We start from the raw sequence: 20439 nt of genomic DNA on the forward strand, positions 1-20439 counted from the left end.
TGTTAAGGCGCCAGTCAAGCCTTCCATTCTGTATACGCAGTACCTTTCCCTGTTTTATGCGCGGTTTTCGTGTGATACGGTACCTCTACATTCTATAGTATTTGTGGAGCGCCGCTCAAACAAAACATGCCAGAAGCGATAGCCACGAAAAGTCGCGTATCGTCCCAGTTTCAACAAGGGAGGGAAAAAAAGCGAGCTACAAGCACGGTGTAAGAATATACTCAGGTGATGACACTCTTCCCCCAACGCATGGGAAACCGCAATCCGCGCGCGTCCAGATAATGTTCGGGTTCTTATCAGATGACTTGCAGAGGGCTCTACGAAAAGCGGGGCAGTCGTCTCAATAGCAACGCGTATGCTCCTGATAACGTGCATTTTTTTTTTTTGTGCCATTTTGCTGGATAATGTGCATCCGCCAAGCGGCGTCGAGGGGCGAAAACGAGAGAGCAACAGGAGAGGGAACGGCGAAAGCGGCGGCGATGACGCAGAACCACCGTGATTCGGCTACTCGCGGGCGCTCTCCGCCTCAAGCCATTAGATGGCGCACCGCTAAACGGACCGACGACCGAACATTTTCTGGCCGCTTAGCCGCGCAGTGTCAACAACTGAATATTCTTACACCGTGGCTACAAGGCTGTAGTGCCATTGCCGGTGAACGCCGCTACCTGACAGCAGTCCAAAAGAATGCCGCACGCATTGATAAGGTTACCATACGTTGTTGATAACGTTGCTCGTGACTTCCTTCACGAAGAACGCTCACCCTGATAAAGCGGGAGCTCGGGGCGGGTTGGCAATTCACTATCGACATGACTGCACGGCGGAAATGGAACGGCAGCAGATTAAACGACGCAACACAGGTGCTGAATTCAAATAAGCTTTAATTAGCGAAACCGCCAGAAATATATACACGAGACACGAGTGAAAACCTCTGCATGACTTAATACATCCTATAGCATCAATTTCGTTTTTGGTGAGGGCAATGGACGGGATGATTATACAAAGGTCACCTAGCTGTTGTATCTTATCAGCTTTTGTTATATCACGGGTGGGTTGCTCACGGTGTTGGGAGACATTTCGAAATCCGGCTCACAAGCGAAATCTCCGCATGCCGCAGTTAATGCCAAGATGACATTGAACAGCTGTGTAAGTAATTATTTCTTGGGTTTTACGTGCCAAAACCACGATCTGGTTATGAAGCACGCCATAGTGAAGGGCTCCGGAAATTTCGGCCACGCGGGGTTCTCAAACGTGCACGTAACTCTAAGTACATGGGCCTCTATCATTTCGCCTCCGTCGAAATGCGACCGCCGCGGCCGGGATCGAACCCGCGTCTTTTTTTGGTCAGCAGCCGGGCACCGTAACCATGCGCCAATAGCAGTTGCGACATGTTAGTGGAGGAACTACTCTTTCTTTGATTTGCTCTTCGGGAGTAACATTGCAAAATACGCGGCTTCAAAGTGTAGAAAGGAATGCGAGTCTCACTACTTGCAACACTACATCTATATAGAGCTCCACAGGGCGTCCTTAAAGGTTTGCTTTATGAACTTGTTGCGCAGCTCTATTGCACGTGCCGTATTCGCAGGTTCTTTCAGTGGAACACATTGTGCTCGTCATTGTTCTTGGCCTTTCAGCACTTGGAAGCTGCTTTGAGTAAGGTTAAGGCGATGCACAAACAATAACAGCTGATTAATTACAGCAGACGTGTGACCTTCGTATTGAGCATGCCGTCCATTGCCCTCAGCAAAAACGAAATTGAGGATACTGTAATTGAGTGATGCGACAGGATGTGTGATGCAACGAACAAGTTTTTACCCACGTGGCGTTCATGCCTAATTTCTGGCGGTTTCGATAATAAAGCTTAGTTGAAGTCAGCGCCTGTGTTGTGTCCTCTTGTCTGTCCTCGTTCCACATGCGCTACCGCGTGTGGAGCAAACAAACAATATCGTTCACAGTATATTCCACTTCAAACCAACATGAGCATTGGAAAGTCCGGTGGAGGTCACGCTTGGTATAATATGCGCGTAACAAGAAATAAAGATGCAGAGTTATTCGAGCCACTATTGCACACACGAGGAACAACGCATGGCAGTTGCGCAGCAATTGCTTCATTTCGTATATCCCACGAGGCAGTTCCCACATGCACTAAGTATACAGCTGGACAAATAATAGGCGAGGTCATGTTTCTCGGCGCCTCGCAATAGCTCTCGCTTTAACGCCGCCATCTTCTTCTCATGCTGCTTGCACAATAGAATCACGCCGAGTGCCGCCTCCTCCTCTTTTTTTTTTTCCGTTGGAACAAACTGCGCGATGCAGAGTGCAAACGTCATGGCACGAGCTGCTGGCACCTGCTCTGCAGGGACGGAAAGTGTCGCAAGGACATGGGCAAGGTCCGCAAGCCACCGAACCAACCTCCTCATGTGCACTGCGCGCAAAAGACCTTCGACATATACAAACACTTCTTGTAGTTGTTAACGCAGGAGCATGGTTATACTAATAGGAGATGAACAAGGTAAATGCTACCACACCCGTCACTCACTAACAAACGCTGTCCCATTATACCAGGGGTCATAGGCGTGCGCAAGAAAGTTTGGGCTAGTCACCAACTAATCCAAACCAGTTACGTTCACTGCGCTGATGTCTCTTTTCCGCAGCAGCAGCGAAGATGCGTGAAGATGCAGCGAAGATGCTGCGGGTTAACTGATTCGAAGGAAATGACGGGTGAGAACTGGCGAAAAATACTCGATAAGCATACAGCGATCTGCATACCGTGTGGAAAAGAAGACGTGCATGTGAAAACGCAGGACTACAACCGCCCACGCACCGTCGCCGCTGGAGAAAGTTGCGCGTTGCCGGGCGTACAAACGTACCGCAGAGTGTCGCTTCGAAAAAGCGTTTCTTCACGCACGTACGCACTCACACTGGATCGGGGACATCGCCGCCGTCGCCAAACGCCGCGACAACGAAGCACCCACACGCCCACTGCGCTTGCGTTGCCGCAGCCCGCAGACCACCACTTTTGTTTTTCCTTGAAATAAAAGCCAGAAGAAGGGTCGTTGAAGCGCGTTTCCATACCCTGAAAAGCGCAGCAGCGGAACTTCCTGTCACCGTCACGTGAGCAGAAACTACACGTGTCACATTGGCGCCAACGTTTGAACGGAAATGAAAGTTTCTGCGTAGCGCTTCACAGGTATCGCTATTTTGACAGTGCCTGTGGTTGGCCCGTGTCACTGGGAGGGCAGTAACACACGTGCCGCTTCGTGGTCCTCGCTATTTTGCCAGCATCTCTACGGCCAGAACCAGAATCGACAGTGACGCAGCGCTCTACCAATGACGTCAGACATAACGTTTATGCTCAGGTCGCGCGTTACCTCGTTAATACGATGCAGCATCGGCAGACGCGGATGTAGTGTTGTTGCGTTGTTGTAGTACAGTGATTAGTTCAAATAGCGCCAATAGATAGCTTGCACGTGACGCGTCATGGACGTAGCTTCTGAACGTACTGGCACACCACGATGGCGGTTTTGATGGCAAACAAGTTGCGGTTAAACTGCTTCAATGTGATAACCACGTGGCAGGAACGTTATCTGTGCGTGAATAACGGAAGAACCTGCATGGATGTGATGTTCTGATAACAATTTGACATCGCACACGTCGCGTCCCCCCATGCTGGTGCTCCAACACAGTTGTTCCAGTGACGTCTGTGCAAGTCATTCCTGCACCAACGACTGGGCACAGAGGTGTGACACGTCTTGGACGCTACTCAGTCGTTTACAAACTGGCCTCAAGCACCACGCACTCGGGTAGTCACGTGAGAGGTGGCGTACGTTGTCGTCGAGAAACGATTTGTCTTGCGCGACGACTGATCGCGCTCGATACGCGCAGCTGTCGAGATGGCGTCTGTCCGGGCAGCAACCGGAACGCCGACAGGGTCAGGGCGCGGCCACTGGAGCAACCGTTCGAAAGAGGTCAAGGAGGAAACAATTGCGGCACAGAAGGCTCATTCCGACAAGCTCGATAATCGGCCATAACATCTGCAGCGTTTGGACAAGCATCCGTCAGCAACAGCCTAAGCGGTATCGATAGCTTGCACGTGAGGACGCCGGTTCTTGACGTCTTGGTACTGCAACATGGCAGCTATGATGACGTCAAGGCAGCCTAATCACGTTTCGGCTAATCTGCTTCAATGCGGTAACGACGCGGCAGGAACGTTATTGGTCTCTATGGATGAATAACGAAAAGACCTGAATGCCATGTACTGATAACGTTAACGTGACATAACGAACTTCGCGCCCCGCCATGTTGGTACTCCAACATGGCGGTTTAAGTGATGTCTGTGCAAGCCATCTACACGACATTCTACGCTTGCTGCAAAGGTTAAATTAACAGCAAACGGGAGTTATATACACTTGAACTGGCAGCGCTGAAAATGCAACGAGGATAACGAAACGAGTGCGTCAGGTGATCTGACTGCTGCGCTCAAGCACGCGTGACGGAAACGCTCGAGCAGCAATGGATCCGGAGAAGAAAAATTAAAGACAAAGTACATAGTTTGAAAGGATCATTCGGTATTCGTTCATTACGGCGAAGAATAGCGCGTGCGGACGAAATGTCGCCGAGAAAGCAACCACGTGACCACACCAAGCTAGGACGGCTGCGAAGCCGCAGTAAAGGTTACGCGTTCCAATTTCACGGCGAAAATGGTCCAACCGAAACACCAATGATGCCAGTGTGACGACGAATGTCGCAAAAATACGAAACAGCTACCGAGACGAGTTCTATTCCCTTTTAAGTACGATGCAGTCGCTTTTGTGCGTAAGCAATTAACAAGCCCCATGCACTGCCACAGTACACGACATATCGGAGAACTGATGCCCAAAAGGTTACTCACCCGGTATTCGAGAAATGCAACGTGTGAATCTTAACATTCTGCTTCAGCGTGCCTTTAAAGACGGCCGTTCAACAGATTTGATTCATTACTGACGGCAAACCTGACCCGCTCTTTCAGGTTCAAGTCACACCACGCACTTAGTTCCTAAGAAAGACGAAAAGATAATAGAGTTTTTAGTGCCGGAGACCTCTGGCCGTGAGGTCACCAATCTCTTGCGTTATTTTGTATTCCCCCCTCTTCTGTTCGTCAGCCGCCCGCAAGGAGGGTACAACAGAACGTAAAAGCTTGCGCACGCAAGCCGCTTGGGGGCCCCAGCACTAAAACTCACGCAGCCATTTAAAGTACTATGGAAAGAGGAACAAAATATTAAATAAGAAATTAAAAAATGCTATCAGCATTCGATCGGGAATCCCCACAAATTCCAGAGCATGTGCATCTTTCGGGGAAAGCCCGGCGCCTACACAAGTAACCCCTCATCGCCTCAATGCGGATTACCTTCACTGACGTAACGCAACGGCGTCCGAGAACGCTACTGAGGACAAGGATCGGGAATGCTGGAAGGCAAATCAAACCTCGTACATGGGTCAAAGTTTCCGAACGATGCTTCGCTATTGATGAAACGCAAAGTATGGTTCACGGCCTGCCGCCCTGACTCGCTATCTTACGCAAATCCAAACAAAAGCTAAACTTCAGGAGGCTATCCTGAGGTGGACTGAGGTGGCAGAGGAGGCCTACCACGAGTAGGATCCCTCGCCTTCTTGCAACCCATTTCCCAATTACGATGGGATAAATAAAATTGTTTCTCTCTCTCTCTCAGCGATGACAGCTGCGACCTATTCGGCAGTCTCGCTCAAACGTCAACTCGTTTCTCGTCCCTTTTTTCCCCTTTGTGTGTCTGTGTGCGTGCAACGGACGAGAAATTTCAGCAGTAGTCTCGCTTGGAGGCAAGACAACAGTTATTAAGACGAAAGCCTTAGATGCCTCATCAAACGCGAAAATTGACCGGCGTCAACAAGAGTGATGCAATAGATCATAACGTGATGACATCACCATATTACGTTATCATGACGTCACATTGCCTAATTTTCTGACGTTACAGTGAGGCCACATGACTGTTTCATCAAATGACATCGTAGTTTGGTCAAAGGTGGGCAAAAACCACGTTAGGTGCAGAAAGCTTTTTAGAGGTGGCAGGGCAGGGTCAATACATTGATAAGAAAAAGATGGCTTTCGCCTTGCAGTCGTCTCAGGCGGGTGCATAAGGGACCCCGTGAGTTTTTTGATGGCCGCAAGCGTTTCACCCAACCCTTCTGCGTTTGCATGCAAGTGGTAAGTTTACCAAGTTTACCTCGGCACGGCGGCTCAACCATCGATACCTCGCTCGCTTCTACCAACCATCACTCGTATAAGCTCAAGGTATAGGTTCACGTGAAGGCATTGAGATGAACGTCCCGTGATTGCACGAATAACACCCAACCTGCCACCGTATCCGGCAGTAGTGCTTTGGACAACACCGCCCATGCCATCCGAAATAAAACATTCGCACTTGATACGGTGCAATTAAGAACACACGAGAAGGACCATCAAGCTTCTTCCGGTCTATGACCTCGCCGGTGCGTACGTGTAAGGAATGTCACGTGCAGCAGAACACACTGCGGCGTTTCTGGCCGAGAATATCGGGCCACACGGCGAACGCCCGAGTGAATTATCATTCAAAACTCAGCAAAATTCAATCCAAAGGGCTGCAAAATGTTCGCGTGCGAAGGTCAGTGCAGCCAGAAAGGGGTGGATATGTCGGTTTCATGATAACATAGGCTAGGCGTTCAGACACGCGCACAAAAGAAGAGATGGAGACAAGATATACCGGGAACGGCTTTAGCGAAAAAAAAAAAAAACACTTCATCGTTTCTCCCTAGCTCACACTGAATGTAGACCCGCTTCATTTGCGGACGTAGTCAGTGCGCGGTGGCGCTGTCGTCAGTAGCAATGACCGACTAGGGGCATTGTCGCGTTGGGCTGCCCATGGGAATACATACAGGACTGAGGAGTATGTGGTTGACTTTCACTACATAGCACAGTTACGAATTCTAGATTTTGTTAGAAAACTACTGCTACGTGTTAAAAAAGCCTGCAGAAGAAATCGTCAGATATTTATTTCAGGTATTTATAGTGAGTCATTGCCTCAATGGACAAACTTAAGCGATCAACGCAGTGAAGCCAATTCCAAAGAACATGTTACCAGGTAGACACGAGGGAAGGCGGTCTGCCAGAGCTAGGGTCCTGCAGAACAAGTATCAGAACGAAAAGGCTGCAGTGAATGTAGATGCAGCAGAACATAACGAACAGCTATACGTAATGGGTGTGGTGACCGAATACAGGTGGATCTTAAAACACTGCTTCTGTAAAAGTCCTGATCACCAGCATAAGGTTAGAATTTGTGCATGTAACACGTACGACATTGTAACAAGACAGGGCGTGCAAACACGGACACAAGAAGGAAGTCAGGACACCACAAACGCCGGCGTTTGTGGTGTCCTGACTTCCTTCTTGTGTCCGTGTTTGCACGCCCTGTCTTGTTACAATGAATACTTACCAACTAGCTCAGCTCTCTGTTATTCTAAACGTACGACATGTTTTTCACGGTCCTTTTCTTTTTTTTCTTTTCAGGTAGAGCTATAGAGTGAATCGCTGGTAATCGTATTTGCTAATAAAAATCTGAATTTTCAAAAAGCGTTAGCTAATAACATACAACAGTAAGTACTTGTACGAACTCATGTTATATTTTTATTCTCGCGATTTATATTATGCTGTGTCGCAATTCTGTATCTCACAAAGCTCAGCCAACGTCGCCTAATTAACAAAAAATGAGCACGTTCTCGTGTTTGATTACCCCTGTTAATCTCTTTCCTCTGTGACACCCAAAGGCCTTGAGGGCAATGTAAGTAAACTCACATGGTCCCTTATGCATTCGCCATAGACGACTCGAAGGCGAAAGCCATCTTATTTTTCTTTCTATTCTCCGTCAATTATACTGATTTCCCCGCCCCCGAAAGCTTTCTGCACCTAGCGTGGTTTTGCACTGCCTCCGGGATCGGAGGCACCGCAAGCCTTCTGCACGTCACGTGCCTCCGGGATCGGACCACCTATGAACAAGCGACGATCTCATCTGATGACGTTATAATGACGACATGATGACGTCACAAATTTTGGTGACATGTAACGTCATGATAACGTCGCCGGGTGACGTCATCACATGATGATGATGATTTTTTGCAACGCTCGTGCTGACCCCGTTAACGCCGACGGTCACTTTTTGCATTTGATGCGGCATCTCAGGCTTTCGCCTTAGTAAATCACAACTTGCGTGGTTTCTCAGTTATTCGAGAGCGACAGAAAAACGCTCTGCCAGAGAACGAGAGTCGACAGCATGCGACCTGCGAGATTTCGAAACTAAAAAAGTAAAAGAAAAAGGAATAGAGCTGTCGCAGAAAACAGTGGGCCGCTTCCGTCCCGCAGACGCCCTCCCCCGGAATAGGTCTCGTGCGCGAGGACGGCCCTGCCAGAAATAAACGCTGCGGCTGAAGCTTGCCGCGCTGCTGCAGCTATACTGCAGCGGCAGAGACTGTCACACGCGCTGACGGGCAGCGACAAAAACGGCTCGCCCACGAGGTGGGAGAACGCCGCAAGATCGAAGAATAAGAGCTTCTGTTGGGCAGCAAGGCTAAGTGCTGGTTGAATTGGTGCTATAAGATAAAAAAAAAAAGAGTAAACCAACAGAAGGAGATGAAAACTACCAGTTTTGCCAACTTTAAAAAAAAAAAAAACATTGAGAGAATGGAGTCAATTCCCTGAAGATATAGTAAGCTTAACTGACAACAGTGCTTTCTTCTCATCGTTGTGACATGTGTATTACACCTTTTATATCTTCTAGTTGAAGGGATCCGGACACCGACCAAATGATTTAAAAACGTGAACACGGTTCATCGGGAACATGGTTCCCGTGGGCGAGCCGAAACGTCAAAATACATTCGTTTTTAAATCATTTGGTCGGTGTCCGGATCCCCTCAACTAGTGGTGAAGGTAAAAAACCCGAGGCACTGCGCCGACCAAAGTGAAAATTAAAACACACAGAAAAAGACGTTTCACTTGTGAACAATTCACTTGTGAACACATTTCACTTGTGGGCAAGGCTCCCGTGTGGGAGCCGAAACGTCTTTTTCTGTGTGTTTTAATTTTCACTTTGGTCGGCGCAGTGCCTCGGGTTTTTTACCTTCACCATGGATCATCCCGACCAGACGGGCTTCCGTCAAACATTAAACTTCATCAGCCTTCACCTAGTATGTTTCATCCCGGCCAGACGGGTTTCCGTCATACCCTCAACTTCAACCTTTTATATCTGTCTGCTATTTGCATATTTGTACTAAAAGTTGGGAGGTACGCTGTTATTGATGTAGGTTGTTATTGTTGTATTCTGCATTCTGTTTCCGTGTTCTATCACACAAATGTCATTACACTATGTTGATCTTGCATGCGCACCCCCTGCTGCAGTAACGACACTACGGCATTGCAGGAAGTTTGTAAATAAATATACAAAAAGTGCACAGGCCGACGCCGGACTGACCTTACTATTTACAGAGAATTGCGAGGCTCTTATACCAGGCGCCAGCGCAGCGTGTTTGCATATCCTAAAGAACGCAACAGACAACTTCCGGGCACCGCCACATGCGGGAGAGTCACGTTACTGAGCAAGAACGTCATGTATTACGTCACTGGTATAGCAGCAAGTGATGCTGGCAAAACAACGAGAATCGCGAAGCGGAGCGGCGTGGGTTACTGGCTCCCTAGTGGCTCGGCCCAACCACTCACACTGGCAAAACAGCGATGCTTATGCAACGCCAGGCAGAACCTTTCCCTTTCATCCAAATTTTACGGCGGTGCTATGACGTCATACGGGACGTTTCTGTTACAAGTGACGTGACTCCCCGGCACGCGAAGGCAAGGGGAAGTTTCGCTTACGGTATGGAAACACGCGCCAGCGAAAGGCGACACCGTACAGCCACAATATTTTTTACTTAGTATGTCATTGACAGATGCTACCGCATTCCTATAGGTTTACCGCCGCCACTGTATTAGAGTACCGTCGCTCGCCCTTATTGAAAACGGTGTTCACACGTGCATGGAAATTTGAGTGTAAGAGCACGTGCCAATTACATGAGTAAACGTTGTCCTTGTACACTGTCGCCTTGCGATGGCGCTTAATGAGAAACGTGCGAGTCCCTGTAAATAACTGACACTGCGGCATCGTCCTGCGCATTTCTTCCAACGCTCTTAGACTTCTTTCCACATGCGTCAATTTTGCTGGTTTTCATCTCTATTGCTGTTGGGCGAGCTGGTTATAGACAGCGGCGGTTTGAGGATAAGAAAGCACGCTTATTTAGACGCGTAATAACAGTGCCCCAACCTTGGTATGGTCGCGAGAGGCGCTGGTCCGGCAGAGGAGAGGCTGGAGACGCCAAAAAGCTACGCAAGGAAAAAAAAAAAAAAGAACGTTCCGAAACCAAGATAACTACTGAGAAATCGTGCGACGACATCCTCCTCGGAAAGATCAAACACATATATAAAGACGAAAATGGCACCCCAGTAGGTTTACAACAAGCAAACCCTGGCGGCCGGCCAGAACTGACACTACGTGAGCGCGACGGTCAGCCACTGGCATTCGCGTGCCGCAATGTTTACGGTGATACGTGGGCGCTTGCGGATAAGAAGGCTGTGCTTATATCAGCTCAGACAGGTGAGCGAAATGTTTGCAAACAGGCAGTTCTTGCGCCAGGGTGAGAACGACAAAGCAGAACCAACACTGCGGCTACTTGGCGGCAGCTTTCAGGCGACAGAACATGGCAGGTGTGAGTCTTAATTCGAAGCTATCTTTGGTTCATCCCAGGAATATTGCGGTAGGCTAGGTAGGTGGATTCGTGTTTCCCACCATATTTTTAACGGAAGAATTCAAGAGTCGGGATAGTGGCCTGTGAGCCACCAAGCTCAATTTCTATTTCGGACTAATGCATTGCCAATCTAAATTCAATCTTTTAAAAAGATACACTATAAAGTCATAGCTTAACTTTCTGCGCATTACGATAGAGTAAATTTGCTTTTCATGCTACACCCTCTTTATTTTTCCCCCTACTTTTCACCACCAATCATTTAACAGAGCCTTACTTATCTCTATCGCGGACATGGTCATCTTTCCAGTGCTGTCCCTCAAACCCAGGGCTTCATGGAGGCAGGCACTCGGGTTAGATCTCCCCATCCACGTTCTGTCGCTTGCCTAGCTTTTCCACAGCAAGTACAGGCGTTATCTTCTTTACTGTACGTTAATTTGCAACGTTTAAAAGCGACCAGCGTCGCCTCAAACAGTAAAGCGCATTCCTTTGAATGAACAAATATCTCGTCTTCCATAACCAATCAAAGCGCTCCTCTTTAACGTTTCGAACAGCGTCCGCCCGGGGATGATCCTCTTTGTCAGGGCAAGGCTGGGACGCGGCCTGTCGTCGTGGAAGTACACGACAGCGTCGTAAAATACTCGCGCGCTCCGTCGTAGCGCCGCGCAAGCGGCGAAGGAGCGCAAAACAGCAGCTGCGGCCGATCACGGCTGATGCTGCGTCCTCTCTCCCCCAGCAGCTAGGCCAGCGGCTTTCCGATCTCAAAGGTTGCAGGACTTCTCACACGTACTCCGCGAGCGTCAGAAATCCGACAATATAAACAGGCCGCCTAAATTAGGAGGTCCCTCCGTCGCGCCCCATACAGCGATCAGTCCGTGACACCCGGCAAGAAATGCCGGTTTCCACAGTGCCTCAACAAGGGGCGCCGAAATATGGTCAAAGAATAGAGCATGTTGAGTGAAATAGCTTTAATAACTCCTCACTATCAAATTAAAAACAAGACAAAAAAAGAAACAATCTAGTTGGCTACGTGCAGTCTCTGCCAAGCGTTTCAATGGGGATGCCGAGCATGATCCCCCAAGGTAGCCTAGCCTAGCTGTGCTGCGGAACTGGTGTGTATGAAGAACAAAGTAGCCGGAATGCGCTTATAGTACAACACCGCCACAGGTCTCCGTTTATTGCCTCTATATGACAAGCCAAGGCAACGCTCGTGTCATTCAGTCGATTCTCCATCTCTTACCAAGGTGAAGCTAAACAGAGCAGTGTCGATACCCCCTGAAAACAAGACGAGAACCACCCGTGCCGTCACAATTATTCACTGGCTCGAATATGCGAGCCAAGCTGCTCCGATTCCTCCCTTCTCAAAAAACAGCGGCTCTCAAAACAGCCGCCTGCGGGCAGATGCAGCTGCGTTTGTGCGTGCAATGACATCTGTTTTCTGATATTGCTGTAAGAGCTCCGACTGTCACAACTTTTTTTTTTCCTTAAACGACGCAAGCGCGATTAGATCGACGGTATCTGAATAATAAGGCCAAACACATGGTTATAGTGCTCGACTGCTGACCCAAAGGTCGCGGTATCGAATCCCGGCCGCGGCGGCCGCATTTCGATGAAGGTGAAGTGCTAGAGGTCCGTGTACTTAGTTTCGAGTGCAGTTTAAAGAACACCAGATGGCAAAAATTTCCGGAGCCCTCCACAGGGGCGTCCCCGATAATCATATCGTGGTTTTGGGACGTAAAAAAGCAACAATTATTGTTAGTATCACACACACACACACACACACACACACACACACACACACACACACACACACACACACACACACACACACACACACACACACACGCGCGCGCGCGCGCGCAATGTCGAAACGTCACTCGTCCAACGTCCTTTGCCATGAAATATCTCCCTAGGAAGTCGCGTTCCATTCCCGTGTGTCGCTGCTACTTTTAACTACAACATACAGTTCGACAGGGTAAACTAATAAAAGAGAAAGCAAAGCACGAATTTTCGATATAGAAAGCCGCGAATAGCCACTCGAGCTTGAGCCATACACTTTATATAACCTGCTGCAATCTATGATCTCGTTGTGACGAAGAAAGTTCCACCCTCGAAAATGCTGCCTTAGTAAATTTCAGAACATTCCTATTCTGACAGTGATTGAATGTATCATCAACTTGTTTCATCAAACTGTAAACAAAAATTAGCCGAGATGGGAGCTTTTCCAGCACATGAGCCCCCAAAACCCCCATGCCCCAATCATTTACTCCGTGGTAGCGGAGTGAAGTCGGCACATGTCGTCAAAAAACGCCCCTTGCTTAATGAGGGAGTTTATGAACGACATGACCTTGTTAAACTCCCCACGGAGTTTTAGGTCACGTGGTTATAAACTCCCTATGGGAGGTTTAAAAAGTATTTTTGGTCGTGACGTGCGTGCCGTGGTTAAAAACTCCCTATGGAAGTTTTAAAAACCATTTTTGGTCGTGACGTGCGTGCGTGTGTGAATGTGCGTGTAGCACGCCGGTGTGAAGCTCCAGTGCCTTGTGTGGGTCGCCGTGTGAGCATTTGTCGACAGACAACGAAGTTATCAGTGCAGCGAGGATTTGCAACGGCCGGTTGGTTTGTGTAGACGTGTACGACTATTTTCTCCACTGAACCGTTCTGGTCAGAGACAAGGTCAACTCGCGCCAGCGTCCGACCGCGAACACATCGAGCTGGCTGTCCCGTGTTTATTCTCCCGTCAAGCGGCAATGCCCATGCACACGAGTGCAAGCCTCCGACACGCCACGGATACCTCGCTTCAACGTGCCGAGTTACGAAGAAGTGCGAAGAATAATTTCATCGGTAACAAAAGTAAGCTGTTGCGATCGTCAGCGGGTTGTTTCTGGAGTTTCACCGGCTAAAACTTCGAAGCAGTAAGAAGTAGGCTTCGCTACGTCGTCGGCATCAAGCCGGCCGGCGGCCGGTGTGAGAGCTGCGCCGGCGACGCGCTCGCTCCGACCACCGGCAACGCTTGCTTCTCGGAGTGTCACCGAAACGATGTTTCACCGGCTGCAACTTCTAAGCGGTAAGAAGGCTTCGCTACGTCGTCGGTACCAAGCCGGCGACGTATATATAGCGAGCTCGCACCGCCACACCGGTAGCCGTGGTGAGTTCTACGAGTTCGCACCGGCCACCGGTGAAGCAAAGAATATGTTTCAGAGAAAATAAAAGCTGCTGGAATGAATAAGCTTAAATTGTCTCTTTTGCGCCATGCAACCACCGCTGTCAAACGTCTAGCGAGAAGGCGAGCGCCGATACGAGACAGATTGAACCAACGTGCGACCGCCGATGTACTGCGAGCAACAGGAACCGCGACTACGAGCCGTCTCGTTCGTTGTAAGTGCATCGCTCCGTAGCTTAACGCGGACAGCGGACTCGGATAGCGGCAGTGTGTGTGTAAAAAAAAAAAATGGCGACGAAAACTGTACAGCAGCAAGTATTTTGTGATCGCGAGCTGTCGTTCATCGTATAGCCGTGCCGTACTCCTGGGAGAGGCCTAGCGACGCCGTCGGCCACAACGCGGTATACCGGCGGGGCGACGCATTTCTTCGCCGGTGTTGCTCGTGAATGTGTGCCGCTGAAGCGTTCGTGCACGGCCGCTCGTGGTTCGTGCACGATTATGTGCATTTTACAGACTCACGCACAGTACTGCTAAGGCGGATACATCCCATGCGACAGAGTGCCAGCTGATAATCAAAATTCGCTAATTAAGAAGGCGTTGAATGTTAGGTGGGTTTATAGTAAAAGATAGGTGTGCCTCAGTGGTATTTATAAGCTCATCACAAATTTACACGTACGCCATGAATGTTTGTTGCTTAATTTCGGGGAAAAGAAGTGTCCCATCTGAGCCACATTGGAGGTCAAGATGTGGTGCATATATATACTCGGTGACCAAAGTATGGTTGTGAAGCGCTGGTGGTGAGTTGTTGTCAGTGTGAGTGTTGTATTACTTTGCGAACGTTGTGTGCATGTTTGTGTACGTGTGATCCAGTTTGCGTGTTTCGATGCTAATTTAATTAAAAAGCGAAAAGCATTTTTTTCTTTTTGATGGTTATAAAAATTTACTCCCATATTTACCTGGAAAGGCTCCCCTATGGATATAAACAAAAACTCCCCTCTGTCCATCCAAAAACCTCGTCCTGTTGGGGAGTAAATTTTTTACTCCGTCCGGACGGTGTTTTTAAAACCCCCATCAGGGCGTGTGCCAGAGGACAAGCCATTTACTCCCATCTCGGCTTATTTTTGCTAACAGTGGCTGTCCGCGTTTCCTGTATATGGCAAGACATCCATGCAATTAGACAAGCAATCTAAAAATCCGCAGTGTGTAACCAGACTAAACGACGTAATTAGCACGCAAGTCACGTATTGACACGCTGAATTTTTCTTTCGAGACACAGCTGCGATGCAAAAGCAGGGTTAACCTCAGGCAGACCCTAGGAGCTGGCAGACACCGAAACAGCTTAGACCTAGCTTTTTACTTGGCAGGAACTTAAAATTGGGTATATTTTTACCCTTGGAGTTAAATTCGGTTCAACAGACCCTATATCTTCCATTCCTGCTATAGTAAAGAACGCCAGGCGAAAGCTCTGCCCGTCTACACTGGGAGCACGACTTGGAGGTACAGGCGCACGGCACAAATTGTTACGGCCTTTCGAACTTACCGTTGACACATCTGCCAGCAAAACGTTATCGATGATACCCGAAATAAGGACAGATCAATGAGCCTGAAACTGGCTACCAAAGCAGGTGAAATTTATATATTTCTTTGGACAGATTGAATTAAAGCTGATGCAGACGTCGATAACTTCCACGAATACCTCGAACGGCGTAGGTGCTTGCTGCGACGAACCAAGGTCGCGACTGAAATCGACTCAATAACTCAAGCTGTCAAAATAAAAAATAAATAAATGAACAAATAAAATCTGTTTCCTATTCACAGAATGCACAATAATGTTAGACGTCAAAGTTTGCGCTGCGAGTGTTTACCCCCTGCTACGAGGCTACCTGCTATGTGTGACAACATCCGTAAAGTATCTGCCTTTCTTGCACGTCTGTCTGTGTTCAGTCTCATCGCTTTTAATAGGTTACTATTTATAACGGCGACGGTCTTAGTATCGCATTGACATTCTCGTGGCTGTCAAATTGTGTTTTTTGTAGTGAGAAGGTTGCTTTCTGCAATCAAGGCAACGGCTTGGCTATAATTGCTGGGGTTTTACGCCCCAAAACCACGATATGATCATGAGGGACGCCGTAGTGGAGGGCTCCGGAAATTTTGACCTTCTGGTGTTCTTTAACGGGAAATTTTGACCTTCTGGTGTTCTTTAACGTGCACCTAAACCTAAGTACACGGGCCTCTAGCACGTCGCCTCCACGGAAATGCGACCGGAGCGGCTTGGATTCGATCCCGCGACCTTCGGGTCAGCTGTCGAGCACCGTAACCACTAGACCACCGTGGTGGGTGGTTTGGCTATGCTAAAATACCCTTAGCTTCAGTGTTATGATCTCACGCCAGGTCTAATTGAATTACTGTTTGGGGAGCACCTCTTGTAATGGAATGCATCCCGAAAACGAGTAGTTCTACAATGAACTTGGACCTCTCTCATAGGTTACTCAAGAGCTGAATGAATAGTTCTGGAAGTTTGTCATAACGGTTCGTGGTCAGCCGCAACCACCTGCGTAGTGGCCCTACCACAAGCGGTGCCAACAGTGATTCCCGCACAGCCAGGGACAATCACATTGTTCAAGGGGGCCTCCTCAACCCGCAAGGACTATTTGTATGAACGTAACAATGGCGTAGACGGGGCAGTGGTTTAGGAGATCAACCCCCCTCCCCCTTCCATCTCTATGCAATAAAAAGCATTGGAAAACATCGCCAGTGTCCTATAGGTGGACTACTCAGACGCCGCCTCCACTGAGGTTAAGAATTTTCTGCAAAGATAATTTCTCACCATGTTAATTACCGGCACTGACATGTCTTCGCTTTGTCCCCAGTGTTTTCATTAAGTCGCCGGTGCTCGCGCGTGTTCATCATAAAGAGCCCAAAACTTACAATGCCGAAGTTTATCTCTAAAGCGGCGATGTTTGCTATCGACTTGAAGGCTGATTGCCGATACTTTCTAGCACGCGTATTTTTATACATGGACGTGTTATACGTTGCATTCAATTACTTATTTTTCCCGACTACAGCACCAGCATATCAATCGTACTGGCATATGCGTTCAGTATGCAGGTCGCACCAAGTACTCGAGCTTTCAGCCTGTACCGTGGGTGCCTGTAACTAGTGTTGATGTCAAGTAAAGTTGACTGATTGATTGTTTGACTGATTGATTGATTGATTGATTGATTGATTGATTGATTGCCATTCAGACCACTCATCTGACACAGTATTTCGAGAACACAATACCAGTGCCACAGTGAGCTACTGATCATGTATTTTACCCCTACAGCAAATATGTAGGGCTGACCGACCGTATGAGGTAAGCGCATCGTACCGTCTTCACTTTCTCCGTACGTGTCCTTCTTAGTGAGCAAAGTTTTGATATGTATCACCACCAACAAGCCCGTTCTTACATATTCTGAAATTATGTATACAGGTTTGGTGCGCACGAATATTTTGATCAGACGGCACTTCTCTGTGGACTTATCTCTACGCATAGGCGTGTGCAGGGTTCCCCTTCAAGGGAGGGGGGGGGGGGGGCGAAGGCGGGCGAAGGTTCATCGCAGCGCCCCCCCCCCCCCCTCTTAGGTGACTAGGGGGGCGGCGGCCCCCGTGCGCACGCCTGTCTCTACGTCAAAGCAACCATTGTTTCGATAAAACAAAGGATCAGCTGATCAAGGCAAATAAAACGCAGCGGTTTCCTTGACACCACACTGCTGTTACGCTTTCATATGCAAAGGAAAATGTCGTTAAACACGAGTAGGCTGGTTCGCGCTTGCCTGCGGCGTTTGCAAGGGGTACCACAGATCATATACCCCTTCTCCTTAGTTTCATTCGGTTTATGTCGTCGTGTTTTCGCCTAGGCAAGCAAATAAAAGCCCTAATTATGTACGGCGTCCATACAAGTGGAGCTGTGTTGCAGTGATGGGCGACAACGTTCAGAAGGTCCTATCGATTGCCAAAGTTGGGGAGAGGAACGTCTCCTTGCTGCACGTTTCGGAATCGCCGGAGCTAAGCGGGGAACCCTCGAAGAACCTATTAGGAGCAGTTGACGCAGAAAGAAATAAATAAAAAACTACTGATTAGGCGAGAGGAGGGAGTCGAGGTTTCTGCGATCAATAGCAACGACTTCCTTGGCTAGGTTCGCCGAGGCGGCACACGCGACTGCCCGCGGTATATATACGTGCGGGTCGATGGTGAAACGAGGGATCACTTGATCAGACACGACAAGGTTTGATCGCAGGAAGCATCACCCAAGGGTTGTAAAACGGCAAGCGGACACGTTAGCAAAGCACGAGAAGGCAACGGAGCAACAAAGAAAAGCACGTGTAAGAACGAAGCCTTCACAGCCGTCGAGCACTGGCGCAGTCGTCTTATCGACGCCGGAGCAGCAATCTCACTTCTCATCTGAGAAGAGAGCTGCGCTACTGCATCGGCGCTGACGAAAAGCCGGCCCATTGTTTTCCTACCAGCTATTTCATTTTGCGCAGGGACCCCTGGCGACTTCCCACCTCTGGTGGGTGTGCGCGTGTGCCGGTAATAAGGCTAGCTGCCAGCAACCATCAAGGAGGGAGTCCTCGCGAAAGCAACTCGCTCTCTCCCGCTCCTAGCGAGAGTTCCGCTGAGTACAAAACGATGCGTACGACGCAGGCGAAGGTCACTCGCCAAGACTGCGGAAATGCGACCTCCACGGCAGCACCCGAAAAGAAAACGAAAACACACAGAACGGCGCCGCGCAGCGTCTCGATACGCGTTCAAAAGCGAAACTTGCACGGCCGCGCTGGCTAGCCGCTGCGCCGGCATTCGCGAAAGTCGGCCGCATAGCATATCGACGGTTCTGCCCACCTCTGGGGGAGGGGGGGGGGGTTACGTAGGCTTACTCTCTAGTTCACCGCGATGTGTGTGTGGTATGGGCGCGAGATGGAAGCCCGTCGTTCCGCTGCTGTGGCGTTCCCACCCCGAAGCCGAACGGAGTGGCGGGAGGGAGGGGTGCAGCGGCGGTTTCGTACGCCTCGCGTGGCCGCCGCGGCAGACTCGCTTGCAGCCAGTGGATACCCCACACGGGTGAAAGTAATCAGGCTAGCCAGATATCTCTCTCGCGCGCACACGCACACACACTGTAGCGGGGAAGTAGCTGCAGCGCTTACCGTTCTCGGCGGGGTCCCCTTTCTTCGTGGTGGCAGCATTTCCCATGGTTCACTTTCGACCAACTCGCTCGAGTGCGCGGCGATCACTCCGGCCCGTTCGTGCGCACGGCGCTCGGTGCCAAACGTCGTCGCAGCGGTCCCACACCGTCGAGAGAGCGGTGAGACTCGCGGAAAAAGAAAACGAAACAAGAACGGCGCCGGAAAGGAACGGCCACTAACGAAACGGGCTCGGGTGAAGCTGCCGACAGCGGCTTCAGTATCAACACCGCCGCTAACGCACAAGCACGGCACACGGCTGGCAGACGGCCCTAGTTGCCGCTTTCGACGTCGCGGTCCTCGCACGGACAATCTCTGGACCCTACGGTATCCGTCTTGGGCAGGCCGCTCCCCGCAAAACACATTTAATCTCACGTCAAACAGTCAACAAACCGAGCCGCCATCGATGAAGCCTCGCACAAGACGACGGGTCGCCGCCGCGCCGTGTTCTTCCGCGAGGCACCGCGGCGGGGCAGCCGCCGAGCAGACGTCGCCGGCGCTGCGGCAGATTTTGTAATCGCTTCCGGTGCCGCTGCCTGCGCGACTGCACACCACAAAGCAGCTGGAAAAGCACGTTTCTCGGCTCCGCTTCTTTTCTCCGCGCGTGAGCTCCGAGTCGAGTGACGCCGAGCTGTCGCACTCTTTGTGAGCGCGCGCCGCCAAAATGTGGGCGGTGCGCAGGCGAAATCAACATGGCGGCGCGGCAGCCTCGGCCCAACTCGCTCGCGGAGACCGAGTGAAGGGGTGAGCCGCGCGCGAGAGGAAAGAAAAAAAAAAAAGAGTAAACGAAAGCGCCGAGAGGGGAGAATCCAACGGGAAGGAAAGAAAATATCCGATTCTCGCTCGCGAAAAGGGCCGGGCGACGCTGTCCGCGAACTGTGCGCGCGAAGCGGCGGATTGTTCTGACAGAGAAGCACAGGTGTGCCCTCGCCGTAAAAGAAGTGCCGATTGGAGGCGTTTAGCTGTTGCGTAAAGCGAGTCAATTCTCTCTCCGCAGTCGACACTGCGCACGTGACTTCACCACCGCAGTTTTAACTGTGGAAAAAAAAAAAAAATTGCGCTGAGCTGTTGAGCCTTAAGTTGCGCTTCCCCTGAAGGCCTCCATGTATTATCTCGCGAGGGAATGCAGCAGGCCTGACCGTGCTCGGTCCATGCCGCACGCACGAACTACACCGTGAGCCAGGCGCCGGTACGCCGGTGGCCCCTGCCCAGGCGATGAAACGTTCAATT

General features: G+C 49.9%; 1 protein-coding gene across 5 annotated transcripts in view; it reads right to left on the reverse strand.

Annotated features, from left to right (window-relative positions):
• The window catches only part of LOC119404686 (cAMP-dependent protein kinase catalytic subunit 1), a 319288-nt gene that overhangs the window by 54634 nt on the left and 244215 nt on the right, over nucleotides 1–20439 (reverse strand). The window contains exon 1 of one of the 5 annotated variants that reach the window (XM_037671306.2): nucleotides 19174–19701. The exons of 3 other annotated variants lie outside the window; for them this stretch is intronic. In XM_037671306.2, coding sequence (XP_037527234.1) covers nucleotides 19174–19219 — 46 coding nt within the window. In that variant the 5' untranslated portion in view covers nucleotides 19220–19701. Of the gene's footprint in view, nucleotides 1–19173; nucleotides 19702–20439 lie in introns of those variants that run through there. One more of the 5 variants, XM_037671307.2, reaches the window with a different exon arrangement.

This window comes from Rhipicephalus sanguineus, chromosome 9 (assembly GCF_013339695.2).
Source record: "Rhipicephalus sanguineus isolate Rsan-2018 chromosome 9, BIME_Rsan_1.4, whole genome shotgun sequence".
NCBI lineage: Eukaryota > Metazoa > Arthropoda > Arachnida > Ixodida > Ixodidae > Rhipicephalus > Rhipicephalus sanguineus.